The following is a 14,456-nucleotide window of genomic DNA, read 5'->3' as shown; positions in this document are numbered from 1 at the left end:
GGGGGGGTGGTGGGGGGTGGGGGGGGGGGGGGGGGGGGGGGGGGGGGAAGGGCAGGACTCACCCTGAGGCCTCTTTCCACTCCCAGGGTACTCTAGGGCCCTGCTATCCCAAGACCATAACAGCGAAGAGTGCAAGATAGGAGGCCAGGTGGGCTGGCTGGGAAAGCACCACAGGGCCTGCAAGCTGGGGCTTCTGGCTTCCCGACCATGCCCAGCTGCAAGACCTCTCCTCCTCCCATCTGCTCTGGCCCCAGTGGGGGACATCCTGGGAAATGTACTTGGGCCTGAGTGCCAGTGAGCCAGAGCCTACTGCAGAAGAACCTTCCCAAGTGGCTGAGATAGGCTGGCACCTGCTGGGGCCTGTTGTATGGTAATAGTTGTAAAGTGCTGTAAGTGTTAAGGTGGAAACAGAAAGGGGGTGGTAGAGAGCCTGTGGGAAACCTGAAAGCTAAGGATGAGCGGGAGACATGATGCCAAGAGCTACAGAGATCCAGCAAGGATGGCTCTAAGAAGAGAAAGGTGTGACTCATGAATCCAGGTGCTCATTCTGGTGGCCAGGTGGAGAATGGGTGGAAAGGGTGTGGGGCCAGGCAAGAGGATGCCCAAACCAAATGAGATGCACCTAGGTTGAAGGTCTTGTGAGGGAGGACAGTGATGGTGAGGAACAGTGAATACCAACAACCAGCATTCTCTAGGGGGACAGGGGCTCAGCCTCCCACACTAGGACTGGCAGTGTCTCCGGGGGACCCAGCTCTTCCACCTATGCCATCACCTCCACCCACATTGCGACTCTAAGCATCAATCAGCAAAGCACACTGGTTTCAGAGCATGCGTCTCCTCTTGCTAGAATGTCCACTGGGTCACCTACTTTGGGCTACATCAGATTCATGGGGAAGCACACCCCCCACCCCCTCTAGTTAAAGCAGCTGCTGGAGTGCCGAAAAGTCAAGCATGGCCGAGTATGGATATGGCTGTGGGGCGTGGCCATACCTGGGCATACCAGGGCCCAGAGGATGGGGGTGGTGGTGGGGAATAGAATGCAGGCAGTGGCAGGCCACTAGGTGCCAGGTGCTGGAGATGCAGCCATGAGTGGACACACAGACACACACATTTACACACACCTCAAAAGCTTCCTGCCTCTGGGATCTAATGCAGGATATCCCAATGCAATTTTCATTTTTCCTTGCTGTAAAAATAATTGCATACCACCTTGAATTTGCACTTTTTCTTGAAAAAGAACTCTGGTAATCTACATGGGTACCAAATTTCCTAAATGACTCCTCACTTCATGACAGAGTACAGGACAGTACCACCAGCAGCTCTGGGCCTACCAGGTAGGCTGGCAGGCCTTAGCCCAAGCCACCCTTGGGCTGAGGAAACCCTGAGCCCAGACACTCCTGGCTGTCTTTGTGACCATGGCTGCCAGGTGGTGGGATGTGAGTTTTCTAAATGCCTGGACTTCAGAGACCAGAAGAGGAAAACACAGTGGATCCTTTTCCATATAACTTTTCAGGTAAATCCCAGTCCTTGGGCATAGTCTACTTAAGAGGAGGCAGGTCTAATACCTTCTAAAAAGGCAAACAAGGACTGGAACTTTGTTGCTCCTCCCTCATTCTGGACAATCTAGCCATCTAAACCATGCCCATCCAGGAAAGCTTAGAGAGGAAGAGGAAAAAGCTTGAAATGCCACAAGCACAGCAACTACCTTCCAGACAAGAAGCCCTCCACGTCGACTCTGCACCTGAAGCAGATACCTCCACCTGCCTCGTGGCAATGGAGAAGTGACACTGTTTTCAGTAACACTGCAACCCACCCTGAGGTGGGCAAAGCAGGCTAGTGGCAGAGGCAGCCCTGTGCCAAATGGCTCACCCAGGCACTGCCCCTGCCTGAAATGGACCCTCTTTCAGGGCAAGGACCTCACCTAGTCCAGCCTGGTATCTGGAACAAAAATGTTTACAAAGAGGCTACTGTGTGGAAAATAGCTCAGTGCTCTTGCTATGGGTAAACCCCATGTTTGGGCCATGTTCATGCCACTCACAGGAGAGAAATGAAGAAAAACCAAAACACTTAAAACAGGCACAGAAATTAGAGAGAGAATATTAGACTATATTAGAGGATTCTTTCTCTTTTCTGTTCTTTTTACAGTAAAGTAGCTCAGAATAGCAATCTTCGTGCTGACAGAGGACTTGTTCTGGTTTAGCTGTTTGCAGGAGGGCAAGTAAAGGGTATGTGTATTAATTTGGGTAAAAGTACCCCCCTTTCCCAGTCCTCACGAGAGGAGGTTGAAAACACAGATCGGAGGGCACCACTGCCACCTGGTGGCCATGTATGAGAATTGCCATAAAATTATAAAGTCTGAGCTCCTTTAAGGATGAGAAATCAGAGAGCACCAAATTAAGAGCCACCCCCCCCCAAAAAAAACCTCAGCAAAAATAAGACCAAAAAACAAACAGTAGAAACTGTAAGAACGTTGGAGGCTAAGTTTGCCATTTAAATAACAACAGCCAGGTTCACATTAGCAGTAAGTTTTTTTAAATCTACCCTAAGAGCTTCAGGACACGTCCTTTGCACCAAACGCGGCCCAAGACCCAGACCAGGGGCCAAGTGAAGAACAGGAGAGTCCACGCTTTGGCTCCAGCGTGAGGAGGTAGGAGATACTCTGATAGTGGGTCTGGGACAATGTGTGGCGCTAACAGAACTAGGAGGCAGATGAGCAAGAGGACAGGACTCAGGCGGCCTCTAAGCAGAATAGACCCACAGACTGCCAAAGGCAAGTCCTCACTTCGGCTCTGGAAGCACTCCACAGATGGCTAGGAAAGCCAGGTGTGAGGAACCACCCCCCCAACCCACCCCCCACCCAGCCACCAGGTGCGAGTGGGACAGGAGATGTGCAAACGGGCACTGGGCTCCAACCAGACTGCCTGTCCCTTGTGATGACAGGTGACCCAGCCCAGGGCCTGCTCTGACTGAGAGCTGAAGCAACCCAGGGTCTTGGGGAGAAAAGGCCAGAAATATTTATATGTGTAATTCTAGGAAAAAAAAAAATTATAAAAGTACTATAGACTTTATTTTCCATATTTTTAAGTTTTTTGTGGTTTTTTTGTTTTAAACCTCTACACCCAATGAAGGGCTTAAACTCATGACCCTAAGATCAAGAGTGGCAGGCTCCACCAACTGAGCCAGCCAGGTGCCCCAATTCTCCATAATTTTTAACCCCTAATTTTTTTTTAAAGATTTTATTTATTTGACAGACACAGTGAGAGAGGGAACACAAGCAGGGGGAGTGGGAGAGGGAGAGGGAGAAGCAGGCTTCCCGCCGAGCAGTGAGCCCAATGCGGGGCTCCATCCCAGGACCCTGGGATCACGACCTGAGCCGAAGGCAGACGCTTAATGACTGAGCCACCCAGGCGCCCCAACCCCTAATCTTTCTACCCAAAGATAACCACTATTGAAATTTGAGTACATTTTCCCTCCTTTAAATAAAACAAAGTGAAGTTAGTTCATATATTATGTGGTCACCTGCCCCCCTCCCACCCACCCACACTTGCTTGACAGTGTGCACCGTCCAGATCAACCTGAAGGGGCCACAATCCCCAACGGAATCCATGAGGGAGATGTGGCCTCACAGAATGCCTAGAAGCAACTACCCAGAAGCTAGAAGGCAAAAGATTTCAAGGCTCTGGTGAACAAATGCCCACAGGCAAACAGTTACTTCAGCTCACAACTGTGTCAAAGTATCTGCTTTACAACAGTGTCATCCACCAACGTGAGACAGGTCTGTTTTGGAGAACAGATTGGGCCATCCACAGCACATGCACTCTTCTTGGCCAATGGCAACCAAATGCAGTTACTGGGCAGGGGGCTTTCAGTGGGATCCCCCAGAACAAAACCCCAAGTACCCAAGACCCAAACTAACCACTCTGCTTTAATTATAATGAAATAATCTCAATGTAAAATGGCACGTTATCCTGACTTGAGCCCATCTTCAAAACAACACAGCATCATACCAAAGAGGCCTGGCCCACCCAGGACCCTAGCCTGCCTACCACAGATGTTGTGCTCAGAGCTTCCCCAGCACCTCACCTGGAGCTTGCGGGCCATGGCCACCACCTCATGGTCAGGAGGGTTGTACTTGTAGCAGTTGGAGAACATCAATCGGACATCAGCACCAAATTCCTGAGCATCACGGTACTCACGGGCCTCCAGTTTAGACTGAAAAGACAAGACAGGTCCTTGTCGGTTATGCCTGCCCCTGCTCCAATGGGGATGTGACAGCCAGGAGGGCTGCCTGTAGGAGCAAGTTAGCTTCTCAGTGGAACAGAGGAGAGGTCATCATCACCTTAGTTCTTCTCAAGAACTTGTCAAGTGGACAAGGAGGCACTCAAAAGCAAGTCTCAGGGCCGGGAAATACCCTGCGACCATGCCAAACCCACCCACTCTGGTCACTGTGATGGGCTATGGGGCAAGAGGACACAGAATAAATAGAGACAGAGCTTAAGCCAGACTGTAAAGAGAGGGATGGGACCAGTTCTGACCTGACATACACTTGTCTTGGTGACACAGGGCAAGACACTGGTCAAAAGGAACACCAATGGGGGCCTCTGGGTGGTGCAGTTGGTTAAGCGTCCGACTCTTGGTTTCACCATAGGTCATGGGATCAAGCCCCAAGTTGGGCTCCACGCTCAGGGCGGAGGCTACTAAAGTTTCCTTCTCCCCCTCTCCCCTCTCTCCTTCTGCCCCTCCCCACACTTGCTCACGTGCTCTCTCTCAAATAAATAAATCTTAAAAAAAAGGGGGGGGGTACACAAGCACTGTCCCATGTCTGGGCAGGCTTACTCCACTCCCAAACAAAAATGCAACGCAGCTTAAAATAAACATAATCGAAAGGCCTCAAAATACTACAATGAAAATGCCAGCACTGTGTGCCTCCTACTGAGATGTGACATCAAGGCCCTCTGCATGACAGAGCCTAGCAAAGTCACCAACCCTCAACCTGTCCTGGAGCATCTACTGTGCAAGAAGTCTGTGGCTAGTGGGGCCCAAGACCACAGAAGGCTTGTCCCTAGATGAGGGGGCAGCAGTGCTATCTGAGAAGAAAATGCCCAAGCACGTGGTCTTGGAGGTTGTCCCCATGATTCCCAGCAGGGGGCGCTGGGCTTCTTTGAGCTGGTGAGAAAAGAAGCTACTAGGGCACAGTTCACCAGAGCCCAAGGCCTGGGCCCTCCTCTTGGACTAGCCTAGGAGGTTCTGACCTTCTTTGTCCCAGGAAGCCCCAGCCCCAGCTCTGGGGAGGGAGCATCTGCTCACCTTGATTGTGCTCATGTCCATGGGGTGCTTGATGATGTCACAGTAGTCGTGCAGACCCAGCGCCTCCACATCCACGGGCTTGTAGAACGGCCAGGCATAAGCTGCATGCTTCTTGGCAAACATCTCCTTGAGAATACCACTGCAGCACTTCAGCTGCTCCGAGACCTTGCTGCTCTTATCCGGCACAGGGTGCTGCTGTGAGTCGGGCACATCCTTTTTGGGGGGCTTCACAGGCCGGCTACTCTCCCGCCGGGGGCCCAGCTTGGTGGTCTTAGGCTCCGGGGGTAGTGATGGTGGTTCATGAATGGGGTCGATGGTGGTGGGGGTGGTGGTATCCGCTTTCCTCTTAACTCCCTTCTTTGTCTGCCGAGAGCACACGTGCAACAAGCGCGGTCAGAGGTGGCGGCTGGCACAGCTGGCCCCCAGGTCACTCCTGAAGCTAGGTCCTTTCTAGGGTTCCAACATTCTCGGGGATGGGGCTCAAACGTAACTCCACGTGTGAAGACCGAGGCAAGGAAAGACCCTGTCCCACCATCTGCTCTGCAGCTGGGACAGGACCCCCGCCCGTGGCAGGAGGAAGCACACACCCGAGTGCAGAAATCTGCTCAATGGAGCTCAAAGAAACCTCCGGAAGCAGCTTCCTACTTAATGTCAGGGAAGTCGCTCAGAGGCAAGCCTCATCACACCGGCCCCCCACAGGAGGCATGTTTTAGAAACTATTTAGGCAGCATCTGCAAATACGCACAGTCTACATGAGAAATACGGGAGAGATCAGCAAGCCCCTGGAAGGTGGGTCTCAACTATGGAATGTGTGGGCCAGCAGGACAGCAGGTTCTAGGCCGTGACGTAAACACTGCACAATCCCCCTGGAAAATACCCACAAGTGCCTCAAGAGCCAGGCCAGGCTCTGCATGAAGCACTGGCAGGGACAAGTGACTGTCTCCTGCCAGCCTCATTACTACGGAGCAGAAGATGAGAGGGGGTGCTAGCTGAGGTGGTAGGAGCCCGCCAGCGGCTGGGTCGGGCCACACACATGCACAGGATGCTCACCTTCACAGGCTGTGGGGTGGCCGCGATGATGGGCGGGTGGCTCTGCACAGGCTGGGGGTTTGGCGCGGGTGGGGGTGGTGGCTGCGGGGGCACCGGTGGGGGTGTCTGCAGTGGCTGGGGAGGCACCACTGTCATGACGGGGGTCTGGACGATGAGGTCTGGGGTGACCGCGGGGAAGGGGTGAGGTGTGGCCTGCACGGGCGGAGGGTTCTGTTGGGGGGTCTGGGTCTGCGGAGGAGTCGATGCCTGCGTTGTGTTTGGTACCGTAGAGACGCCAGGTTTTGCCGTCCCTATCAATCATAAAAGGGACAGGTGGTTAGATGCCGAGCCCGACACATGCTGGCTGACCTTACGGGGACGCTGTCACATGTGGTGAGCACACATCTGCGTGGGCATGGCACACACTGTCACAGTAACTATTTGCCTTAGAGACAGAACAACCCGAACACCCCAGACCTTGGCCAAATTGGTGCACCTGCCCTCGGGTTCTCTGAGAGCAGAGGCACACTGCATTCTACACTTCCTGAGGCGTCCTGGCTTCAAGTCCCAAATCGGGCACAAAGATGCCTTCATGAGAATGGAGGCCTGGGCCAAAGGAGCAGGAAACACACGCTGAGAGTTAGCACCAGGACGGTAGCTGGAGAGCGGAAAAATGTTCCTTGGCACTTCTGGACAGAGCTGTCCTCATTCCCAGAAGCTCTGCCTTCTGAGTAAGCAATTCTGGCAGGGGGCCGGCATCGGCAGCCCTGGCCAAGGTTTCTGGAAATTGGCAAGCTTCCACCTCCCTGAGCCACAGGAGGAGGCTGGACGGCTGCTGCCCTTTGTGACCAGCTCAGACTGCCTCCTTGCAGCTGTGCGGGTGAGCCCAAACACACAACACCCCGCGTCTGTCCCATGTGCAGACCAAACTCCTGGTCCCAGGCTACTTCTGGTCCCAGGACTCCTGGATGTTAAGGATACAGGACACCTCTTGGCAGGGTCCACGGCTAAGGGGTGACTGTCAGGACTACCTCTCCTTGGCTACACCTCAACACTGCCTGGGATCCAGCCAACCCCCTTTGCTCCCGTGAAGCCACCACTTCTGAGCAGGGCGGGAAGCTAGGTGAAAGCCCTCTCTGTAGAGAAGCAAACAACTCACAGCATGGGCCACCTCAGCACAGAGCTGAGGATGGCAAGATGCAGAAGGCAGCTGTTAGAGCTTTTCCTAGACAGAAACATTTCACTGTTTCCCCTCCCTCCCCACCAGCTGGCCTTTGGAATCCTGTGTCAGCCTACGAGACAGGGGCAAGGAGTGGAGGGCTTCACTTCAACTTCAGCAGCATCATAAAGCAGGCCTGGCTCTGACATAAGCATCTTAAGATAATTCAAATAACCAACCTTGAGGTTCCAGGATAGGGATTATTAGTTAAAATTGCCCTTGGCCGGGTTAATTTCTTTTCTCTAAATGGGGTGAAGAACTCAAATAACTTAAAAATGCTTCGAAAAACTTACACTTTCTTTTTAACCAAAGTCCATTAAAAAAGGCAGGGCCCAATTATTTCTACTTTGTGGGAGGTCACCCAGTCATGTGTCCCTCTGGGGCACATCCACCACTAAGCCTGCCCGCCCCCCGACCCCTGGTCCTCCACTGAACCAGGAGAAGGGGAACAAAGACTGGGGAGACGGAAAGCCAATGTCCTTGCTGTTTCAGTGTGAGGCCAACATGCCTGGGCACACTCGAGGTAACCTACCTGCTTCTTTCCTCCCACGTCCTCTTCCTTTTGCCTGGACTATCATGATCTCGGTTTCTTCAGTGGGCAATTCATTGATTTTCTGCAAGAAGAGCTTCTCCAGAGCTTCTGCCATTAAGACTATGTCATCTCCAGGCTGGAAAAGGAGACACAGGGGTGAGGGTCAGAAAGCCCTCACCACCTCTCCAGACGGAGCAAGCACTCCCCACCCTGTGCCACCCACTCCCTGCTCCAAAGCATCAAGTATCATAGTCAGGGTCCTTCCTGATCTGAACCCTAAAGGGCCACAACAGTTATACCACCAGATAGCACCAAGGCTCGTGTGCCTGAACCAGCACCCGTCGCCTGCACCTCCCTCTCGTCTTTTAAGCTCTGGCCTGAGAAGCCATCCTAATGCCTTAAGTATCTAACAAGCCCTGCCAATCACTGACAGAAGCCTTCCTTCGACACAATTCAACTTCACTACAAATACTTGAATTACACAGGATTTCTTGCCACAGATACCGTAGCAGGGCTCTGATAATGCTCCCCAGTGTACCCTCAAGGCAGCTCTTCGGGGCTCGGGGCAATGCCTATCTTGAACTGCATTATGGGTCCCCACTCTGTTGCCTCATCTACGACATGCTGTTCCCACTCAGCTCTAACCCGAGAACCTCATCTGTGCACATGTCACTTAAACCTAGCGGTGGGAGCTAAGACTTTTTAAAAAAACACAGTAAACTTCAAGAAACTCACCTACCCATCTCTTCTGGGCAATTTTACCCACTACACCAGCAGAGGCCAAAAGCTGAGTTCTGTATAGGGTCTCCCTCCAGAGCCGTTCTATATGAAAGGGTTGGTTTTAATCACATCTGTGGTCTGAACTGTAAACAAATGATCTGGCTTCATGGCACAGCCGAGCCGAAAGGTTTGGCTAATGGGGTTAAGAAGTGACCTTCAGGTCTACATGTAACTTCAGGGGACATTCAATTCTGTGGCCACAAGTTGTCAATGGTCATGTCCACAGTTCCAGATGCAGTGGGCCCCATCACACCCTCTCTTACATTGAGGTTTCTGTTTGAGCAAACCTTTGCACAACTACATTTTAGTAGGCTCCTTCCTGACCATTTACATCACCCAAATGGACTTTTTAATGAGTCGTCACTGTCCTCCTCACACCTTCTCTAGACATGCTCAAGAACCAAAGTCCCAAGGGCACCGGAAGCACATGCTTCAAGCTAACAAGGACGGCTTGGAAGTCAAACAAGGCCAGCACCCTCCTCCCCGAAAAAGAAACACCCGGTCACAGGCAAAACCACGGGTCCCATTATTTCTGCCTCCAAATGGTCTCCTCCCATTAGACTAATCCCACCTGCTCCCAAGCACCCCTGCCCAAAGACTCGATATGCCAGCCTCCTTCTCCACCCCTCCCCTCCCTACAGGGCAGCTGGACATCTGCCACCACCATCTCACCTTGTTGTAGATGTAACAATTTGTAAACATAGTGTTGAAGTCCTGGATACATTCCTGAGCATTCCAGTAATAGTTGTTTTCCAAGCGCTTCTTTATTGTTCCCATATCCATAGGTGTTTTAATGATTTTATAGTAATCCTAGAGAGCAAAGAGAGCAAAAGGCCAGTGTCACCTCCCCGGCCATGCAGCACTCATGGTGGGCCTGTGGATCTTACTCCAGGAGCACAGATGAGAGCCACAGCACAGACTGAAGTTCTTCCATGGTCTCAGCAAGCAATCTTAAGGGGGAACCCCAAGATAAAGTGAATCAGAGAATAATTCTTAAATGTGGGGTGGCAAAATGAGGGGAAATGTGCAAGTCTGTCAACTGCTGGTCTGGGAACAGGTTGTATTTACGGAGATCTATGTTTTCTATTTTTTGTTGTTGTTGTTGGTGGTGGTGGTGATGTTAAAATCCTTTCATTTTTAATAAATAATGGGGAAAACATATAGCCTTCTTAAAAGCACTTATCTAATAAAACAACCCATGACAAGTTCTACTTTTCCTCTACCATTTGAAATGTTACCGGCCCATAAAATGCAAAATCCTATGGAGCCAGCATTAAAGCCTACCTGGAACAACTGGACTCCTTGCTTCTGGGCACACTGAAGAACCAAGTTCATCGCACTTCCATTTCTTTTACTAGCACACAGTCTTTCTAAGGATCCATTAGTAGTACCTGGATATAGTTGAACAACTAACCAGGTTTATGAGAAATCTGGACAACCTGTACAATCCTCAGTTTAAAATAAAAAATCCAAAGACCCCACTTCTCAAAGCTTCAGATCTTACTCCACAAGTGCCAAACAGAAGGAGCCAAACGACAGGTGTAGATGTCCTAAAGCCCTTCAAATCAGACTCTACTACTGTCAGCTTTTCTGTAACTCTAAACCTATCCTAAAACTTCCATGGTCATAATGGAAAGCGTGCATGCGCACAAACATAAAAATAAATGTTTATTTTTAAGAACAACCACGGGAGGTGTCTTGGGGCAGAACAGGCAACACACCAGGTTTCTGGGTAGAAGGATCAAACAGAGCCAAGGCAGGGGGACCTGTGTCATCTAGCCCACTCCAAGGTCCACAATCTCAGACGCTCCCATAATTGGGCATTAGTGGGGTATCAGAACCAAGTCCAAGTAGGAACCGATGGCAGAAAGACAGGCCTATCCTTTAGCAAGTGCCAAGGTCTTGCCTGGAAATGGTGGACAGTACTGAAAAGGTGAGCACAGGGTGTGAGGTTTTAGGTTGCTCTGACACCCTCGAGAAAGGAACAACAACAAGCTTACACATAACGAGTGGCAGAGATCACGTCTCTGACTGGCCGAGGGCTGCACATGCATGCCTGGATACCCTGGCCAGGAGGCCACGAGGACAGACTGCACCAGACTTTCTATGCTATACTATGCTATGGCTCTGACCGCCTTTCCCGAGAGAACCACCAAGGCCAAATATATGGGCCCCAGTGGAAACATATTTTATTCTATGGCCAACAATGGCATCAAGTGCTTGAATTGCCCGTGTCCTGTCAAGTGGCTCAAGGGCAAACAGGACAGTGGTTGAGGGCAACGCATGCTGACAAGGGGGCAGTGGGCTTAGGGGCATAACAATCCAACTATACACATTTACTGAACAAAAAGAGGCTGGCATTCTAGTGAAAAGTCCAGCAGGGATCAGAGGCCAAAACACAGGTCAAGATTCCTGGTAGGTGTCAGAAAAGAGAAAAAGAAGGATCCCTTCTTTTTAACCTTTCCCCAAGGAGGGGGAGGGGTCCCCGGAAAACCGGGCTTTAAGAATGACATGGCTCCCAGCTGACCGGCCCTGCCCTGCTTCTCTGGGCCAACCCCTTGCTCTCCCACCTCCCTAAAGATACCAGATCAGTGGCACCTTCCAATGGCCTCTTCTTCCTAGTCAGAGCTGCTGAGGGCGACGTCCAACAGTTAGAGAGACCGGGATTCACCCTGTGATCCCTGGGGAGCCTGGCCTCCACTCCACAGTGAATGACCTCCAACTCCCCAACCACTGGGCTTACAGACCACCCATCCCATGTCTGTCCCACTGGCTGGGATGCTGCCTCCTTGGGGTCTCAGGTCCCCCAGTGCCCCCCTTTTCCTCTGTCTTCACCCTCTCAGCCCTCTGTGTCTTCCTGTGACAAACCAACCCCTCCTCCACTCTGGCCCTGCCGCGCTTTCCCTTCAAAGCCAAATTTCTTGAAATGATGGCTTCGCATCCTCACCTTCTCATTCACACCGTCGGGTTTCTACTTCTGCGTCACATCTTCCTAAGGTCACCAATGCCCTCCTAAAGGCCAACAGGAGGGTCAGGTCGGAATCCTCATCTCTTTGACCTCCCTGTAGCCTCTGATATGGGAACGGGGAGGGGGGAGGCTGCTCTCTGTTGGTGCTTCCCCTGACTCTTCTGTAGGCCTCCCACCGCCCTCTGGTGCTGTCAAAGCCTCAGCTCCCCTGGATTCCGCCCCCCTCCAGCTCCTTCTGTCCCCATTCTTTGCATCTGCTGTGGGAAGGTCACCCTCACCTGTGGACCCTGCGTGGCTTGGCCCATCCCAGCCCACTAGCCCAGCCCAAGGTTATGCTGTAGCAACCTCTCCCAAGAACCTCCCCCCACAGTGACAGGTTGTCTGCCTCTACTCCTTCTTGTGGTCAACAGCAAGAGTAGCCTCTGAAGCCCAGATCTGGTAAGGACGCTCTTTTACCTCCAACCCCTTTCTTGACCAATTCATGATCTAGACCTGCAGTGTCTCCTGACTTGCTCTTCCCAAATGCATATGACACCTATTCAGCAGACAGAGATAACTGGACAGCTGCCATAGACACAGCGGCTTTCCAGACAGGAGGGTCACACTACTGTATCCATCTTTCTCGAAACTGGATGCCTGGCAGAAGCTGAGGTTCCTACACTGGTGCAGTTCTAACACTCACAGACCCCTGCCTGGGTCTATGGCAATAATCACCTAATTCCTGGGCGCCTGGGTGGCTCAGTCGTTAAGCGTCTGCCTTCGGCTTGGGTCATGATCCCAGGGTCCTGGGATTGAGTCCCACATCGGGCTCCCTGCTCGGCAGGAAGCCTACTTCTCCCTCTTCCACTCCCCCTGCTTGTGTTCCTGCTCTCGCTGTCTCTCTGTCAAATAAATAAATAACATCTTAAAAAAAAAAAAAATTTATAATAATCACCTAATTCCTCATCTGGGGATGTGCGGGACTTAGTAATAAACAGGAGGGGTTACTTTTTTTTTTAAGATTTGTTTATTTATTTGAGAGCGAGCGAGAGCGCGTGTTTGCACAAGCAGGGGGAGCAGCAGGCAGAGGGAGAAGCAGGCTCCCCACTGAGCAGGGAGCCTGATGTGGGGCTCAATCCCAGGATCCTGGGATCATGACCTGAGCCGAGGGCAGCCGCTTAACCGACTGAGCCACCCAGGCCCCCCAGCAGGGGTTAACTTAAAGACAATCAGTCCTTGATGTTTTGAAAAAAAGAAAAAAAAGCATTATCCTGTTTCTTCCCTGAGATACAAACTGGTTTCCAGAACCATCTGCTAGGGATGTAGGCAAAAGGAAAACTCTCTAGGGGAAGAGAAGAGCAGGGGTACAAAAGAACAAGAGCAAGTGCACTGTGGCTCTGACACAGGTCGCTGAGGGCACTGCTGCACCCACACCTCCACTCTCCAACCAGGCCCCCTGCATGTGCTTGCTCCCTGGGAGTATTCCACTACCTTTTCCCGCCCTGTGCTCTGGGTGATGACGATGATGATGATGATGCCGGTACCAGAGAAGATATTGCAGCAAACCAGTCCCCCCTCCACAGTGTGACCAACCACGTCCACTTATCCTGGGCTGGCCCACCATGTCTGAGAAGTAGGAGGCCTGGACCACTGATTGCTCCCACTTCAGCTCCCCTATGGAACCAGAAGGAAAGCTGCAAACACTCCTTCACCCCTATTTCAACCTCTCTACACGGTATCTCCTGGATCCTAACATCTAAGAGCCAGCTACTGTGTTGAGTCAGCACGTTCTCTTCCCCTTTCCTATTTCCAACCATCAGGACAAGTAAAACCACTCACTCAAGGGCCTCATGAGTATTGGGATTTCAGAGCTGGGCCCCAAAGGTATCTCTGCCCCTGCCACCCTCCGGCCCCGACCTTGAGCCCACCCTCATCAGTACCAACATGGAAAGAGACCTGGAGGACTGCAGCCCTGGGCCCTGCCCAAGTTACTCACAGGGAGGTTTAGCTTGACGGCATCCACAGGCTGCTGGAAAGGCCACGCAAACTGGTGTTTCCATAGTGTCTTGAGCACCACTTTGAGCAGATATTGCAGTTGGTTCGTCTGCCTCTTGGGCTTGTTGGGGTTGGAGGTCTCTGGGGGCGGGGGGTTGGTGCTGGCTGCGTTGGCTTGCTGGGGTTGGGCCTGGGCCTGCGTTGTAGACATTTGGGTAGTTTCTAGTCCATCCCCCATTACTGGCAGATTTCTCAATCTCGTCCCAGGGCCGCTCTCCGCAGACATGCTACTGATCCCATCACATTCTTCACTGGGCACTCTACATGGGAAGAGAAAAGCCATCATCAGAAACCAGGCAGCAGATGGGTACCACTCAGAGAAACACGTGGCTGTGGGCTCCAAGGGCCGAGCTCCTCTGGTGCAAAGTGGTCAGGCTGACCAGAGAGCCACTCCATGCACTGACTAAAAGGGCCCTAGTGTCTGCTCTCCTCAAAGATGTATCCTACAGCAGGGAAGAGGGATCAAGCACCAACGGCGAGGGGAATGAGGGACACAGGGCTCAGAGAGAAGAGCTGACCAGGAGCGGGCAAGGGCTGTGGACATGACTGAACCCACGCAGAAAGGGGCAGAATAGGCAACAAACCAG

The 14,456-nt window shown here is 52.0% G+C and overlaps 1 protein-coding gene across 4 annotated transcripts in view; it reads right to left on the bottom strand.

The window, feature by feature from the left end:
- The window catches only part of BRD4 (bromodomain containing 4), a 37,162-nt gene extending 23,037 nt beyond the window's left edge, over positions 1-14,125 (bottom strand). For all 4 annotated transcript variants that reach the window (XM_044914057.1, XM_021683294.2, XM_021683297.2 and 1 more), the window contains exons 1-6: positions 13,811-14,125; positions 9,540-9,677; positions 8,088-8,223; positions 6,358-6,647; positions 5,308-5,670; positions 4,084-4,212 (exon numbers count right to left, since the gene is read on the bottom strand). In XM_044914057.1, the coding sequence (XP_044769992.1) occupies positions 4,084-4,212; positions 5,308-5,670; positions 6,358-6,647; positions 8,088-8,223; positions 9,540-9,677; positions 13,811-14,095 (1,341 nt within the window). In that variant the 5' untranslated portion in view covers positions 14,096-14,125. The remainder of the gene's footprint in view (positions 1-4,083; positions 4,213-5,307; positions 5,671-6,357; positions 6,648-8,087; positions 8,224-9,539; positions 9,678-13,810) is intronic.
- Positions 14,126-14,456: the final 331 nt, after the last annotated feature.

This window comes from Neomonachus schauinslandi, chromosome 1 (assembly GCF_002201575.2).
Source record: "Neomonachus schauinslandi chromosome 1, ASM220157v2, whole genome shotgun sequence".
In the NCBI taxonomy this organism is placed as follows: Eukaryota; Metazoa; Chordata; class Mammalia; order Carnivora; family Phocidae; genus Neomonachus; species Neomonachus schauinslandi.
Note: the sequence above shows the minus strand (reverse complement) of the source record. Positions and strands in the feature narration are given on the sequence as shown.